This window comes from Crocuta crocuta, unplaced genomic scaffold, assembly GCF_008692635.1.
Source record: "Crocuta crocuta isolate KB4526 unplaced genomic scaffold, BGI_CrCroc_1.0 scaffold127, whole genome shotgun sequence".
NCBI classification, from domain to species: domain Eukaryota; kingdom Metazoa; phylum Chordata; class Mammalia; order Carnivora; family Hyaenidae; genus Crocuta; species Crocuta crocuta.
In genome coordinates this window covers 13,221,716-13,239,553 of record NW_027532008.1, presented here as the reverse complement: position 1 = coordinate 13,239,553, position 17,838 = coordinate 13,221,716, and the positions used below count along the sequence as shown (strand labels likewise).

At 45.4% G+C, this 17,838-nt stretch overlaps 1 protein-coding gene across 1 annotated transcript in view; it reads left to right on the top strand.

Moving 5' to 3' along the window:
* PRDM2 (PR/SET domain 2) overlaps positions 1–17,838 on the top strand; it is a 72,148-nt gene that overhangs the window by 17,290 nt on the left and 37,020 nt on the right. Inside the window, exons 2-3 of the mRNA XM_077775668.1 lie at positions 10,677–10,787; positions 16,554–17,831. Coding sequence (XP_077631794.1) covers positions 10,769–10,787; positions 16,554–17,831 — 1,297 coding nt within the window. The 5' untranslated portion in view covers positions 10,677–10,768. The remainder of the gene's footprint in view (positions 1–10,676; positions 10,788–16,553; positions 17,832–17,838) is intronic.

The following is a 17,838-nucleotide window of genomic DNA, read 5'->3' as shown; positions in this document are numbered from 1 at the left end:
CCCCTATAGCTCCTAACAAAGTGCTTGGTAGATAACAAGCACCCAAGAAAAATCAAAATACTTCTGCTTCACCATGTTTCCAGAAACTTTACCAAGTATGTGGAGGAAAAATTCTAATCTTGCAAGAATTGAGGTAAATTTTTTTTTTAAATGTTTTATTTTTTTCTAGGAGAGAGAGAGAGAGAGAGACAGCGTGAGCAGGGAAGGGTCAGAGAGAGAGAAGGAGTCACAGACTGGAAACAGGCTCCAGGCTCTGAGCTGGCAGTCAGCACACAGCCCGACGCGGGGCTCGAACCCATGAACCGCGAGATCATGACCTAAGCAAAAGTCGTATGCTTAACCGACTAAGCCACCCAGGTGCCCCAGAATTGAGCTAAATTTGAACAGTAGTCTGATACAGGCTACTGCATCTATCTGAGTGCAAGATGTGTTGTCAAATACGCTAGTTAGTGGGGTTTTTTTTTTTGTTTTTAGGTGCAGATCTTAGGAGAAAAAAAAATCTTGAACTTAAATGTAATTTGTGATAGTAATTTATGAGGAGAATACATTTTGGTTCCTTCTCTGCTTGTGAATTTGAAAAGATGGCATTTTGAGTTATGTGAGCGGGCAGATTTGTGCTGGTCTGTGCACACGCATGACCCTCCAGAGGTCCAAGCTCCTCCCCAGTGGAGTGATGATGTGCCCGTTCATAAGCTCCAGTAGAGGCCCGTCTGCAGGTGTGAAGAGTCCAGAAGGTGCTTGAGGTCTTGGAAAGAAGGGAATGAGATCACTCAGCAGTAGTGATGAATAGTCTTAAAAACCATACTGGAATAAAAGTGTCTCATGGTAGGTCTAAGTGCGGAGTAGCTCAGTATCTCTGTAAATTGCCTTATTTTTATACCGTTTCTCAAACCTCTGTCAAAATGTGGCATATTAATTGCACATTTTTAGGAGAAGCAAAATAAAAGCCAGGAAACAATACTCTCATGATTTTCATGGCTGACTGCCAAAACATGACCCTTCACTTATACCTGGGAGGCGCTCAACACGATTTTTTAAATTAGAGTTTTGATTTAAATAAAGATGAGTATCACAACTGAGTGCAGAGGAACAAGAAAAAGAAATACAAGGTGCGTGGCTGCTCAAAAGGAGGAGAGAAATTAAGTTTTTGTGGGAAGGAACATGATACACAGGGAAAAGAGTTGGAGACACACCGGAAGGTTGGCAGTGGTAGTTTGAATGCTCGCGTGGTGTCGGCTGTTGAATGTCGTCTCTTATGACTGTGCTCCCTTTAAATGTGTGTCTGTTGTGGATTTGGTGTTTCTGGAGCTAGTGCTTTTTTCCTGGACACTTCCAGCAGGTGCGCAGGTAGGAGATAGGGAACAGAGAAGCACTTCAGTTCTTTCTGCTGTTAGGCAGAGCAGGCAGTTGAGACGTTTTCCAGAGGGTACCGGTATAAAATTGCATGTATTAATCTCAATCAATACTGGCCATTTTTCAGTTGTCTTCTTAATTTTGCCTTTGTTAGGTATTTCTTTAAAGAATGATATATTCATTTATTGTTTGCATAATAGAACCAAATGTCCATCTAGAAAAGTTAGAAAATGTGAACACAGAAGCAGCTCTCATACCCTCACCAACAGTCTCGTTACTGGGAGCCCCCTGTCAGCATCTCACTGTAGACCTTAGTTTACCTCTGTGGATACGTTATAGCCTGATTTTATTAATTAGTGCTATGGCTTGATGATCGTTCCTGTAAGCTCTGTAAACAAATCTAGAGAATGACCTTAAGTGTTATAATTGTGTCTTCTCTGAGATTTTTATCTAGATTTTATTTCCTGGAAGTATTTTTAATCTAAATTTCGCAATTCATCAGGATATAGAATTGTAAAATTTATTGTAAATGACTTTCCTCTTAGCTGAAGATAACCAGTTCTCGAGGGTGTGGCTGTGTGCTTCCTTCTGTGGGGTTGCCAGGCCTGTGTCACCATCGCCTCCCACGACTCTACCTACTTCCCCGTCCCTTGTCCCTTTCATGTGGCCTCCGGGTACTGACCTGAATTTAAGTTTTTTACTTTGTAGTTGCCCATTCACTTTTTACATGCAATGTTTTGAGACTTTATTTTTTTATTACTTAAAAGGTTTTCAGAATTTAGATACATTTTTTCCCCCTATAAAATGAAAGCTATGGAAGATTCTTGGGAAGAACCCTAGAAATTAAAATAATTACAAAGAAGAACAGGCTGGCAGCTTGTTGAAGTTTCAGGGGTATTTGGTTAGTCTCTAGAATCATTTTGTTCATGCCACAAGACTTTGAGGTTCTGAAGAGTGTAAGGACATTTAATGCTTTCTTAATTTGATTTATTAAAGTTTATTTGGGGAGCCTTTTCCTGGTATTTGGATTTATCCAGTCAAAGCCACTGAAAGCCTGTTTTAGAGAAATTCAAAGCTCCCTTCAGATGTGATCCTTGCTGCTCCTCCCATCAGCCTGGCGCTTGGCAGAGTAGCCGGCCAGACCCTCCACGGGGCCAGAGGCTGTGCGCCCCTCCGGCGCGACGCAAGCATCCCAGGAATTTACACTGGGATCTGCAACACTGAAAAATCCAGAACTTTTCCATTGTTTCTGTTGGAAGCAAAGCCTAGAGCCCTGTTTTAATACTAGGAGCAACTTAAAACCAGAGAAGTTTTATTTTTATAATTTGCCTCCAGGATTACAGACAGCTCTTGGCGAGCTTAACTGCAGGGAGAGGTTGAACTTATGCTCGAGCTGCTTAACAGAAGTTTTTTTTTTAGCGTCAGGTACATTTCAAGTTTTTATTATTTTTTTTTTTAAAGTTCTTTCACTTTTTAAAAAATGTTTATTTATTTATTTATCTATAAATGTTTTATTTATTTCTAGGAGAGAGAGAGAGACAGCGTGAGCAGGGGAGGGTCAGAGAGAGAGAGAGACACACAGACTCTGAAATAGGCTGCAGGCTCCGAGCTGGCAGTCAGCACAGAGCTCGATTCAGGGCTCGAACCCACGAACCGCGAGATCATGACCTAAGCGAAAGTCGGACGCTTAACCGACTAAGCCACCCAGGCGCCCCGTGTTTTATTTATTTTTGAGAGAGAGATAGAGACTGCATGAGCAGGGGAGGGTCAGAGAGAGAGGGAGACACAGAATCCAAAGACAAGGCTCCAGGCTCTGAGCTGTCAACACAGAGCCCGACGCGGGGCTCGAACCCATGAACCGTGAGATCATGATCTGAGCTGAACTCGGACACTTAACCGACTGAGCCAACTAGGTGCCCCCCAAGTTACTTTAAATATGAAAGAAAGCCATAGAAAATGGGTAGCATGTTACTTCCATTAAATCCAGTTGCTGCACATCATCTTGCCGCTTCCAGATGTTCTTCCCAGAACACTGTGGACCAGCAGGGCCAGGCCCCCAGTGGCTCGTTTTCCCTGATGTCACCTGGGCTGTAATGGCTGTTCTGACCATCTGATGGACACACCCCGGTCGGCGTGCAGTGTGGCCGACCTTTGTGGGGCCTTTCTGGCTGTGGTCTCGGAGGCTCTGCTCGCACTTTGGTCCGCTGCCCAGCTTTGCCGTCGCCCTGAGTGTGACTTCTGTGACATCCAGGTTACCAAGTCATTATCTTCTTGTTTTCTTTGTTAAGCGTACATTACAGTGATCTAAACAGACTGTTAATTCCTTATAGAAAACTTATATATGTTTTTGGCTTCGGTCCTCTGTACTCATCACAGCAACTGCAGAAGGTTAACTACCCCCAGATAGAAAACAAGTGCTGGGGGGTCTGACTCTCTGCCCCCCCCCCCCAAACTTACATGGAACATTTCAGCCATTCTTTTCAGCCCATGACTTGGCTGTTACCCATCGATGCCCCTTCCTCACTACCTGGTCTATCCGAGGTCGCGCGCGCGTGTGTGTGTCCGAGGTCGCGTGTGTGTGTGTGTGTGTGTGTGTCTATCCGAGGTTGCGTGTGTGTGTGTGTGTGTCGTGTGTGTGTGTCTATCCGAGGTCGTGTGTGTGTGTTTCTTTTGATCTGCGGCCTGTGTGGTGGGGCTTGAACTCAGGACCCTGAGATCAAGAGTCACATGCCCTACATCCTGAGGCAGCTGGGTGCCCCTGAACTTTATGCTTTTTTCCAAGCCAAGTGTTTCACCTTGCCTGTGAACTCTGATTTACCTCTAAAGCAGGTATTCTGAGAGCCACGCTCAGTGCCAGGCCGGCCTGCTGTCATGGCAGCCACACCCTTGCCTTTTAAACATTTGAAAAGCTGTATACTGACTTTATGATAGATTTCTCAATCTAGCCTGCAGTGCACAGAACACTATTAATTATCTTTCTGTTTTATTTTATTTATTATTTTCATTTTAGAGCATGAACAGGCGAGAGAGGCAAAGGAGGGGGGAGGAGAGACAGACTGTCTTAAGCAGGCTCCGCACCGAGTGTGGGGCCTCATGTGGGGCTCTGTCCCATGACCCTGGGACCATAACCTGAGCTGAAATCAGGAGTTGAATGCTCAACTAAGCCACCAGGTACCCCATTAATCATCTTTCTTAGTGTGAAAAAAAATGAGGATCCAGAAAGTGTCACTCATAGTAAGGCTTCTAGAACACAGGAGACAGACTAGTGAATTGGGTGGGAACAAAAATCCCATTTTTGCTACCAACTTGCTGGGAGATTTTAGGCAATTCATATAATGAGATAAAGCTTTGAGAAGTGTTTTTGTGGAGTTTGGGGAGCAGACTAAGACCACCTTTGAGGCTCCTTTTTGCATCAGATCTTCGGGTTCTTCTCTCTGACTTTTTAACATAGCCCATTATTTCCATTATTCCATGCCTATTCTGTTCTCTAAAATCTGTACCCTTGGCTCAGCTGAATACTTGGTTGAAGCCTTTCTCCAGCCTTGTATGAAAGCCCCCGATCTTCCGATTTCCTATGAGGGGCCCACTTGTTTAAGGGCAGGGAGAAGAGGAAGGGTTGTGAAAGAATGTCACAAACGGAGGAGACCGTAAACGGTGGTGTCATGAGGCCGGGGAGAGGGATCTTAAGAATGTAAGGCCCATGAAACTGTCAGACACAAAAGAGGGGACTTGAGGCGAATGAAGCCTAAAGAAATTGTGAGTTCTGCAGTTAGGAGATCAGAGGGAACTGTGAAGAGTGGGTCTTCAGTGGAGGAGAGAGGACGAAGGCTCAGTTGCCGAGATGAAGGGCTGATCGAGAGGGGAGGCACCGGAGGCAGTGAGCACCACCCGTCCTTCGGGGAGTCCGTGGTGGCTCCTGTTCAGGGCAGCTCATGTTCTTGATGACCTTTCATGGTAAGAGCTCAGAGATGGGGCCTCACCTGGTGCGGAATCAGCTATGTATCTGAGTAAGGTGGCGAGCTCCCCAAAGATCAGATAGACCTGCTTCTGTGCACCAGTACTGAATTCTGATTTTATACGGAGGAGTTGGGTAGCTCCCCAGTGAGTAGGCAGCACACGTCGAGTTACATATGGCTCTAAATTTAATTCACTTAAATCACGAAATTCGTGAGCCTTCACTGTTGTGATGAATTTTTAATGTAACCTGAGCATGCCTTCTAGAATTTTGTGTTTTCTCTGATGCCTGCATATTTTTAAGTGAAACATTATTCTCTAGAATTTCTTAGTGTTCGACCAGTTTTATTAGACTAGTAGAAAACAGTCCAGACCTGGGTTAAAATATTTATGTGATGCCTTAGGCAATTCTGATTTTGCAGCTTGCATCCCAGGCACCAGAGGTATAACACTAGACATTATCTTTAAAGAGTAGTCAGGATGACTGTTGGGCTTCTCTATATGGTAGTGACTTCACTGGAAAACCTAGTTGTATTATGGTGAATCATACTTGCTTAGATTGAGCTTCTGGGCTGTTGACTTGTGTTTCCGGCATAAGATACAATTGAAATGGGGGAAAAGGTCTGCATTCCAATTTGATTTTTGTTTCTTTCCTATAAATTTTTTTAAAAATGTTTTTTAAATTTATTTTAGAGAGAGAGAGCATGAGTGGGGCAGGAACAGAGAGAGAGGGAGGGAGACACAGAATGTGAAGCAGGCTCGAGCTGTGAACGCAGAGCCCAATGCGGGGCTCGAACTCAAGAACCATGAGATCATGACCTGAGCCAGTCAGACACTTAACCGACTGAGCCACTCAGGTGCCCCTGTTCCTTTCCTGTAAATGTAGTGAAAGTCTCTACTACCACTTCTTTCTTTTATTTGCCCTTGAAACCAAGTGAGACAACGCATAGAAAATGCTGTCTAAAGAATATGGTCTTAAGAGCACTTTCTTAGCAGAAGGAAGACTTTCAGCGTCATCATCCTTAGGTTTTAATTCTGGCTCTAGAGCTGATTTAGTTGCAAGACCTTGAGCAGATGACTTCACGGCTTTGGTGCTTGGGTATCTGTAAGGCGAGTGGCATGGATTGGGACTTTGGGGTCTTCTGGCAGAACGGTGCCATCAGTGGTGAGAGCATGTTTTGCGACATGGGTGTGGCACAGGCCTGAGAGTAAGTATACTGAGGGGGCCCTCCTGTCAGCAGCTGAGATCAGTTAAATATTCATTTATTTTTTTATTTTGTGTGTGTGTGAGAACCTTGATGCCGTAGATAACTGCTCTTTTTCTTCTATTCCATTTAGTTTTCTTCATAACTTTGTGTGCATTTCTTTTTCTGATACGCATAAAGTTTGTCCTGTCCTTCATTTTGTTCTTTGTTGTCGTTTCCATTTCACTTTCCTTGTGTTTCATTCCTGTATCTTTCTTGTTTAGACCAAGTGGAGCACGCAGCTGGCAGTAGCTTCTATGTAGGACCCTTCAGGAACCTGATGGTAAGTGCACACGTGTGCTTACCAGGCTCCCAGCGGGCTCTGCCGGACCAGCTCTAGAGGCACCTCGCACCTCTCGGGCACTGATGATCCCCCACTCCCCTTTGGAAGAGTCATCATAGGTTATTTTTGGCTACTGGCTTGTTTTTAAATTCGATTACAAATAAAACAGAAACCAAGTATTGAGGAAAAAAAATTAACCTAAGGAAACGTAGAAGGTTCCACACCTGTTCCTCTGTTCCCGTTGCAGTGTTTGGCTTTGTGAGCGATGCCAAGCTTACCTAAGTGGGGTCGGGACACCTGGGTCCTGATCTCTTTTCTCTCCTAGACTGATTAGTCCCGCTGGGGCCCTGGCTTTTACTTTCTCTCAAGATGGCAGGTGGGACAGGTGGTTTTGATAGCCTCTTCGTCTCCAGTCTACTGCCCTAATGGGAAGTAACTTGGGTGTTAGATGGTTCCGATTAAGATTGTGAGAATCGGGGGCACCTGGGTGGCTTAGTTGGTTGAGCGTCCGACTTTCGCTTAGGTCATGATCTCGCGGTTCGTGGGTTCGAGCCCCACGTCGGGCTCTGTGCTGACCGCCATCTCAGAGCCTGGAGCCTATTTCAGAGTCTGTATCTCCCTCTTTCTCTGACCCTTCCCTGCTCACGCTGTCTCTCTCTCTCTCCTAGAAATAAATAAAAATATTAAAAAAAAAATTTTGAGAATCGTTTCATATGTCGGGTAATCTCAGTCTCATGAATCAGTCTCTTAGATTCATGGTGGACTCATTTCCACGAAAAACTAAGTGTCAGTGTTCACCAAAGTTACTTTGGAGGTAAATTCAATTGTTCCCTTCTTTAGTGTTTACAATTGGTTTATTAGTGTTATTTAGATACTTTAGAAATTCCTAAATATATAGACTGCAGAGCCCCTGTTGTATCTTTAGTGGCCTGTATAGGTTCCGCCTGCTTGTTGCTCACCTGGGGAGACCTCCCCAGACATCTGGCTATGCCTGGAGATATGTTTGTCACAGTTAGACGTGGGGCTGCTACTGGCATCTAGTGGGTGGAGGTCAGTGATGCTGCTAAACGTTCTCCATTGTGACAGAGAGGACTGTTCGTGGCCCTCTGGATAGGATGCAGATGTCCCTACTTCAAGTGGTTTCTCTTCACAGGGGATCAAGAGCTTCTTGGTCTTGATTTTTAAAGAGGGTGCCTAGAAGTGGGGGTGGGAGGAGTACTTCTCACTAATTAGGTTTGGGGAGTCCAAAACGTTCAGTATCAGCTAGATGTTTTCATATTCTTTTAGGCAGAGAATAAAACTTAAAAGAGTACTTTTACCTTGTAGATAGGGATGTGATTTCAGTGTATGTGTTAGTGAATGACATTATTAAAGTTGTGCTGTTTTATTATGATTGACATCTAGAAACTTCACTTATTTAATATTGTTTACATACAGGCTGGTTTTTTGTATGACCTGCTGACCAGGTTTGTAGAGCGCTTGAGAGGTTGCAGGAAAATTTTGAATTGCTTCTGTAAGCGATTGCATTGCAACAGATTGTCCTCTGTTTTTCTGTTAAATTTCACAGTGTGACTTTTAAAGAAACATATATGCATACCAGGCCAAGTTTTACTTATTTCAAAAGCTCATACCTGTACAAAGTAGGAAGTTAGAGGTAAGAAAGGGTCGTTCCTTGGGCTGTTTGGGGTACGGGGTGCTGCTGCTGGTGTCTCACAACAGTTTTGTGTTTTTGGTCCAGGGAGAAACTTTGTTGAATAATACTTTGGAATTAAGCACCCTGGGGCACCAGGAGTCCTTTCCGTGGGTCTCCACAGACATGAATTGCAGCATTGGGGCAATTACGTTAGTAGCCAGCGATTGTTTATGTTTGTATTACTTGCCACCAGTAATCTGAGCTGGACTGGGCATCACACACAGGGAAGAGCAGAGGTCGTCGTGAGGGTAAGAAAACTAGTTGAAAGTAGATAGAATCCAAGCTTTCTAAAGCACAGCTGGATTCCTCAAGAGCTGTGTCAGCATCAGATTTAGGCTCAGTGCTGTTAACTTGGCAAAAGGAGAAAGAATTGAAAGAGGAGGTTACCTCTTTCAGTGTGAGAAGGTGTTTTCTTGTCCTTGCCCTTTCTAGGGGGGATTGGTTTATAATCTTTCCACCTGCAGCCTCTTGCTTAGTTTCTGTTGCCACCAAAATGTGGTTCCAGTGAACTGCTTGCTTGTGTCCTGAGTTCCATTTTAGATGCCTTTGGAAACGAGTGATGGACATGTCACCAGGAATTTATTTGGGCAAACTCTAGCATATTTGCAGAATGTGTCAGTTTTTTTTTGTTTTTCAAAGGGCTCAAAGAATTAGGGATTTAAAATCGTATTTAAAAATTTTTTTATGTTTATTTTTGAGAGAGAGAGAGATACAGAGTGCGAGTGATGGAGGGGCAGAGAGATAGGGAGACCTAGAATCTGAAGCAGGCTCCAGGCTCTGAACTGTCAGCACAGAGCCTGATGCAGGGCTGGAACTCACAAACTGCAAGATCATAACCTGAGCAAAGTTGGACAGGCACCCCTAACATAGTATTTGATTTTGCTTTTTAAGACTGACAAATTAAATGGCTGATTATGAAGTATTTTTTCTTTTTCCCACCTTGTTTCATCTCTTGAATATCTGTCAAACTCTGGTGGTGCTCTTTGAAGATTCCTGTTTCTTGGTACTATATCATCGATGCTTCCATTTTTAGCTGTTCTGAACTGCTCAGTGTTACTTGTGTGTCTCACCCCATTTTCATCTGCTGTCTATATTTTAGTTAACGGGGCTCCTCGGTAGTGAGGTTCTGTTACGGAGAACTCTGTTTTCCAAGACCAGTGAGTGAGTGCTTTCTGGTTTGTCATTTTAGTAATTCAGAGGTGGAGGTGGCGGGAGAAAAGGACAGGTCTGCCAGGCCCAGCGGGGACGGTGCTGCTGAGGGAGAAAGGTGTTTGGGGAAGATGAAGAGAAGCCTATTCTGACTCTGAAAACTACGAAGCAGGAGCTGCCAGGGAACAGAACCTTAGAACTGAAAAAACAGAAATGAAGGGCTACAAGTTCATGGTCAGATCCCAAGGAGACAGAGCTTCCAAACCTTCAGCATTAGTGGCGGGCTTGTCCCTTTGGACCATCTTGTTGACCTGAGCTCGGTCCAGCGTGTCTGAACTGTGTTGCTTTTTAATCTTCCCTTCTGAACTGTGCTGTCAGTTGGAATGCAGTGTTTCCTGAATTCCATTCTTCCAGTCGTTCATGAAATTCTGAATTGGACTGAACCTGGAGTCGGGTCCCTGGGGACCCTCAGAATTCCTGCTGCCTTGACAGTGAATTCTTCATAATTGCTCTGCATGTGATGTCTGAGCCGTTGCACACATGTATCCTTTGCACCGGCAGAATCTGCTTCTCTTGCTTCACTTTGACAATTACAGACACGCTTTTCTCAGCTAAAAGGGACCCAAGTCCTACCACATTGTTTTCCCCTTATGTGCTTCTGGCAGATAATCATACTTTGTCAGTCCCTGTTATTTGTGTGGTAATGAAACTCAGTGTTAGTATCCAGTTTTCCTCTGATATCAGTATTGTTAACTGTTCTCAAATAGATGGTCTGTTAGTTTGAGGAGTCTCAAAAATACAGGGTTTGTGGGTTTCTTTTTCTTCTCTGGCGTGACATACAAGTATTCGTATTCATCGTCTGTTCATTTCTTTAGAAATCTGATGTGATAATGCCCAGAAGGGTACAGTTTGCTGTCATTGGATTAGTAATTGTCTTTTACAAGAATTCAGGATCATAGTGAGTGAGTAAGTAAATAAACAAATAAATATTGTGTTTTAGGGAAGAAAAAATCCCAGGAGAGTAAAAACAAAGCAAACAAAGCTGAAGACACACCCCTGAGGACAAGTGAGCCAGATTCTGCTTCTGCAAATATGAGAGATTCTGCGGAAGGTAAGCTTGGAAGTTGGGCTTGATGGTATGTATCACCAGTTGCTGTCAGTCTCTTTGGAATGCCCTTCTGAGAATCCCCCAAGAACTGTTAAGGGTTCACAGCAAAAAACCTGCCTGGCTTTTTAATTGATAACTAATATTTTTATTTCTTAACTGTATTTATTTATTTGGGGGAGGGCAGCATGAGTCCTGGAGGGGCAGAGATAGAGGGGGAGAGAGAATCCCAAGCAGGCTCCGTGCTGTCAGCGCAGAGCCTGATGCAAGGCTCGATCCCTCGGACCCTAAGATCATGACCTGAGCTGAAATCAAGAGTCGGGTGTGTAACCTACTGAGCCCCCCGCACCCCAAGGCTGCCTGAATTTAATCTGGTAAACTGACTCTCCACATCCCACCTTCCCTTAGAAATATTTTTAAAGACCTTCTTTGTTAAAAAATAAAATTATTCCCTGTTTAAAATAAAATGAAGCATACTATATGATTACGTTTATAAATAATTGATAAAGCTCCAAACCATCAAAACAAATCTCTGGTGATAGAAGTCAGACCGGCAGCCATGCCGGAAGGCTTCTGGGACGCTGGTACTAGTCCGCCACCGAGCTGTGGGCTCGGTACGTCAGTGTATTTACTTCGAAAGCGTTTTATTGAGTTCACTGCTTATGATTTCTATACTTAAATTGTAGGTTTTGCACTTCAGCTGAAAGTTTACTTGGAATATCAAACACCTTTGATTGTATACATCAGCATGAAAAGTGTGCGGAGTGAAAAAAAGTGTTCTTGTTTTTTGTTAGAAATTAAATTCCTGTTTTGTTCTTTGTGTTTCTCCACACACAATTTTCTTTTTTATCATCCCTTCTGAGGGTTGATATCTGGGCCCTCACGGTGGGGGGAAGCAGGGGCGGTGTGGGTGGAAAGTCAGCGGGCAGGGTGCCCTGTGCCCTTGCGGTTGAGCAGCGATATCGAGACCATTGATGTCAGACACGAGGGAGGTGTGTCTTAGAATCTGTTAGGTGACAAATAGATGTTTGTTAAGAATTGTTCATGGTGACCCAAACAGGCAAATTTCCAAATACAGCCTTGTGACTCTTTCAAGAACATGCGTAGGTACCCACCTAGATGGCTCAGTTAGTTAAGCGTCTGACACTCGGTTTTGGCTCAGGTCACAATCTCGCAGTTCATGGGATCGGGCTCTGCTGGCGGCGCGGAGCCTGCTTGGGATATTCTGCCCCCACCCCGTCTCTCTGTCTCTCTCCCTCTTCTCTCTGCCCCTCCCCTGCTTGCACAATCTGTTTCTCTCTCAAATAAATAAACTTAAAACAATTTGTAGAAAAAAACACAACAAAATATTTTGGATGCCCTTTTAAACCACTTTATTAGCACTGTTGGAGGTGATGACATTCATAAAAGATTATAATTTCCTGTGGCATTTTATGAAGCAGGAACAGACAGGTGGACGAAGTTCTACATGTTGATAGCAGATTTGCTAAGCAAGTCTCTTGTTTGAACAACAGCAACACAAATACTAAAGAATGTCACTTCCTTTAGTGGCAGAATTAAAAAAGAAAATCCAACCGCCCTCTCTCTCCTTCAGTAATCGGAGACCATTTATTCCTGATATAACACGGGGTCCTATGAGGAAAAGCACTTAATATATACCTGTTTGTGGAATCGCTGGTCAGAGTGCGGTTCATTCCTTACAGGGTAGTTTAAAGCCTCTCCTGAATGTTCTGCTTTGTCCTTAGCAAGCGGTCTGTGTACTGAGCAAATAGTCCAGACTCTTCTTTTGTGTTTCCCAAACTTTCCTTTATTTTTAAAACTCAGCAGACCTCATCAAGTGTATGGACACATGTTGGAATGAGCCTTACTAGTTAATAAATAGGGCTCTGCATGTTTTGGTTCATATTACTTTGGATAGTTGTAAGTCTGGAATTGTTTTCCANGTTCCCCCCCCCCCCCCAGTAAAGGAAGGCACAGATTTTGACTAAAAATGAACTCCAAAATTTCTAAGCTTTAAAGATGTTAGTTTTCATTTTCTGTTGTCTTTTATTTTGATGTTTTCAGTAGCATGCTGTTGAAAATGTATTTGGACAGGGAGTTAGCTCCTACCGACATCTAATGACTGGTGTGTCCCAGTGTGTGGAGAACTCATGGTATTGATGGAACTTTGTCATAGGGGAGACCAGGCTGGTCTGTGGGGAGAGGCAGTAAGTGTAGTGGTGGGTGGAAGGGTGGAGGTAAGGCTGACGTTCCTAGGGCGTGGCCGGGGGCACTAGGACTGAGTAGGGGACAGCTTGTGCCAGCTCCTCTCCCCCACATCCAGATGGTCACCAGGTCTTTTGACAGGCCCCTTCAATTGCCACTCTTTTCTGTGTCCACTGCTTCCCTAGTATAGGCCCCGTCCTCTCCCTTCTTTTGTCCCTGCCTTAGAATCAGGCTCCTGCCTCCCAATTCCGTGGTCCCCACTGTAGCCACGTCTCCAGATGGCACTCGTCTGCTTTGAAGTGCCCTTAACGGGGGCGCCCTGGTGGCTCAGCGGGTTAAGTGTCTGACTCTTTGTTTTGGCTCAGGTCACGATCTCACGGTTTGTGAGTTCGAGCCCCGCATTGGGCTGTGCACGGACAGTGCGGAGCCCGCTTGGGATTCTCTCTCTCCCTCTCTGCCCCTTCCCCGCTGCCACTGTCTCTGTCTCTCTCCAAATAAGTAAACTTAAAACAAAAAAGGAGAAAATACCTTAGTGGACCCCTACTGCCCCAGGTAAGTCCAAACGAATTTACGGTGTGCTGCAAGTTTTGATTTCCTCCTGCTTGCTTCCTCTCCTTGTCCTTGACCTCCAGATTCAGCCTGTCCTTTCTGTAAGTAGCCTTCCCTGATTAACCAAGCCATTATTAGATGCTTCCTCTGGTAGGCTTCTGCAGCAACCTGTACTTCCACAAAGCATGGCCGTTCATTGATGGTACTCGTACCTAGCGCCTGTAAGGGTGAAGCCCTGTAAGAATAAGGGCCTTGACGGTCTTACCTACTGTTGGCATATAATAAATCGTGCCCAGTGAATGAAGAGCCAGAATTCAGAGTAGTTCTGCCTCCTTAACAGAGCCTTTTCTTAACTCTTGTTTAACTTTCTTTCAGCAGGGGCTCAGGTGGTGCTGTAGAGAGAGCAGCACTGGGGACCACCCCCTCAGCATTAAGTGGTCTTAGAACAGTGCCTGTGTCAGAGTCCCCTGCTGTCTCTGTGGTTCCTTTCAGCCACTGCCCCACTTCTCGGCTTTTCTTTATCGCTGCACTTGAAAGAGTTGCTTAGTCTCCCTGTCTTTCCACTCCATCCATTCTCTTAGGAACTCCGTTAGCCATTGGTCGCCACTGCTCCCCTAAAACTGTTGTCTGCCAGCAGCACACCTCCACCTTGGTACATCGGATGTTTAGGTCTCTGTCCTTTTTTTTTTTTGCCAATCCACTGTCACTCATGGACACAGCGGAGTGCTCCCTCCTGGAAACTTTCTTTACTCTTCCTTGGCTCTCCAGATGCCTCACTGTCCATTCTTCTGACCTCTAAGTACCAGAGTCATCTGGGGGACCGTCTTCCCGCCTCTCTTCTGTCTGCTTTCGCTCTCGAGGTGGCCTCGTGCAGTCCCATGTTCCAGGTACAGTTCTGGGCTCAGCCTCTTTGTTGAACTTGAGTCCTGTAGAACCAGCCACGTAATGTCTTCCCTCAGGTATATGTTGGGTACCACAAACTTCAACACATCCAAAGTAACTCTTGATTCCTCCCGCAGCCCGCATACCCACAGAGAGAGAGAGAGAGAGAGAGAGAACGAGAACGAGATCAGACCTACTTTTCCCTCTGTCTTCCTGTAAAGAGAATTATCACAGTTGTGGAATCCTCCTTGCTGCCTCCCTTCCTCCCGCCCTCTCTCTCTCTGGTCACAGCCAGTCCTCAGTCTTGTCATCTCTGTCTTTAAAATGTATCCAGAGTTTGACTACCTCCCACTACCTCTCCTTGCCCCTACCCTTGTCCATCTGGAGTTTTCTGTCTTCCACTCCCTCCCCACCCCCACCTTTCTGACTTCTTGCTATGTTTATGAACGCATCTAGCACGTTCTTGACTCAGAGCGTAAGCGTCTGCTGTTTCCTCTGTTTGGAGAGCTTCCCTTCCCCAGATATTTGCATGACTCATTTTCTTCAGGCCTTTGTTCCACTGTTTGTTTTCCTTACTAGTGAATTCCTCCCTGACCACCTATCTGCCGTCCACCTCACGTTGGGCTCACCTGGGTGTCTCCTGGACATAGAGACTCAGAAGTGAGTTCAGATCTCTGTTTCCTTCTTAAGGTGCTCCTGAGTTGTTTTTTTTTCTTTATCTTTTTATTAAGTTTTTATTTTGATTCCAGTACAGTTAACGTACAGTGTTGTATTGGTTTCAGGTGTCCAATATAGTAATTGAACAATTCTNGGTAACCACCAATTTGTTCTCTGTAGTTGAGAGTCTGTTTCTTGGCTTGTCTTTTCTTTTCTTTTTTACTTTGCTCATTTTTTTTTAAATATTTGTTTTGAGAGACCATATGCGAGTGGGGGGAGGAGCAGAGAGCGAGAGAGACAGAGGGAGAGAGAGGGAGGGAGACCTAGAATCCAAAGCAGACTCTGGGCTCTGATCTTTTAGCACAGAGCCATACGTGGGGCTGAAACTCGTTGACTGGACTATGAGATCATAACCTGAGCTGAAATGGGCTGCTTAACCAACTGATCCACTCAGGTGCCCCTGTTTAGTTTCTTAAATTCCACATATGAGTGAGGTCATGTGGCATTTGTCTTTCTCTGCTGACTTACTTTGCTTTAGCGTGATACTTTTTAGCTCCATCCATGTTGTACATGGCAAGATTTCATTCTTTTTTATGGCTGAATAATTGTGTGTGTGTGTGTGTACACATCCCACATCTTCTTTATCCATTCCTCTATTGATGGACACTTGTGCTGCTTCCATAATTTGCCTATTGTAAATAATGCTCAAATAAAACCCAGGGGTGCATGTATCCCTTTGAATTAGTGTCATTTTTTTTTCTTTCGGGGTAAATATCCAGTGGTGCAATTACTGGATCGTAGTTCTATTTTTAATTTTCTGAGGAACCTCCATACTGGTTTCCACAGTAGCCACACCAGTTTGCATTCCCACCGCCAGTGCACGAGGGCTCCCTTTTCTCCACAGCTCCTGAGTTCTTGGTAATTTGATTAGGCTTGGAAGAGGTGACCTCGGAAGTTTCTTTTACTTGAAAAAAGCTCTGCTCACATGGTTCTGGAAAATGTCCTAGCTTCTACGTACACAGCTTGGGTCAGGAAGGAGAGAGAATCAAGATAGGCTGCTAAGAACCTGAGTTGGTAATGTGACTAACAGTTTCCTGCTTTCAGTTTGGAATCCTGAGAAATTAGAATTCACAACTAGACTCCATATTGTGTCAGTATCCAGCACAATTTTAAGTGCTACAGTTTGTCAACAAAACCGTATTTATGTGTGTGTGAACAAGGAAAAGGAACCCCACGTGAGCGCTCCCTGTTCACGTAGGCATCTTCCCTGCACGGCGTGTTGCCTGGTATGTGGCAGGTGCTCCGAAAATATTTGCTGAGCGAGTGAACGAAGTGGATTCCTAGAGCTGTTTCTGGTTGATCATTCTCTCCCGTACACATTTTAGGTGATAAGAGAAATCACTTGAACAGTAAGAATTGAGCATAAAGTGCCTAGTTTTTGTCCTTACGCCCATGCTTCTGCTTGCCTGTGCTTTCTAGGTCCCAAAGAAGAGGACGAGAAGCCTTCAGCCTCCGCAGCTGAGCAGACGGCCGTTCTTCAGGACGTGGTTCGTCAGGATGTGCTTCCAGAACTCGTAATCTCCCCCGCGGCCTGCGAGCCACACACAGAACCAGAGGAGAAGCCAGAAGCTGCGAACTGTGAGGTGAATGATTTGGAGGAAGAGGAGGATGAGGAAGAAGATGAGGAGGACGAGCTAGAAGAAGAGGGGGAGGAAGAAGCTGACGCGCCAGATGAAAGTTCTCTGAAAGAGCCAGAAATCCGATGCGATGAGAAGCCCGAAGATTTACTAGAGGAACCAAAGCATGTTTCAAAAGAAACTCCCGAAGGCTCTCCAGGGCTCACACCTGTTAGGACTCCCAGAACGAAAGAGGAGGCCAATGGTGATATATTTGAAACGTTTATGTTTCCGTGTCAGCATTGCGAAAGGAAATTTACAACCAAGCAGGGGCTTGAACGTCACATGCACATCCACATATCCACAGTCAATCATGCCTTCAAGTGCAAGTACTGCGGGAAGGCGTTCGGCACGCAGATCAACCGGAGGCGGCATGAGCGGCGCCACGAGGCAGGGCTGAAGCGGAAGCCCAGCCTCACGCTCCGGCCGTCGGAAGACCCGTCCGAGGGCAGGGTGTCTGGAGACAGCGTTGCTCCGAAGGATGATTCGACTCCTCCCAGCCTGGGGCAGGACTCTCTGCTCTTGCGCTCCGAGAAGGCGCCCCAAGAAAACATCAGTTCTTCCGTTGCAGAAGAGAATGGGGAAGTTAAGGAGCTTCACCCGTGCAAGTACTGTAAGAAGGTTTTCGGGACGCACACGAACATGAGACGGCATCAGCGCAGAGTGCACGAACGCCACCTGATCCCCAAGGGTGTGCGGCGGAAAGGGGGCCTCCTGGAGGAGCCGCACCCTCCCGCAGAGCAGGCCCCGCCTGCCCAGAGTGTCTACGTGCCCAGCACAGAGCCCGAGGAGGACGGGGAGGCAGACGACGTGTACATCATGGACATCTCCAGCAACATCTCTGAAAACTTAAATTTCTACATTGATGGCAAAATTCAGACGAGCAGCAGCACGAGTAACTGCGATGTGATTGAGATGGAGTCTGGCTCGGCTGACTTGTATGGTATCAACTGTCTGCTTACTCCGGTCACGGTGGAAATCACTCAGAATGTAAAGGCCACACAGGCCCCCGTAGCTGACGATCGTCCTAAAGAGCCTTCCAGCAGCACAAGCAGTGAGTCCAAGAAACGGAGAACGGCGAGCCCTCC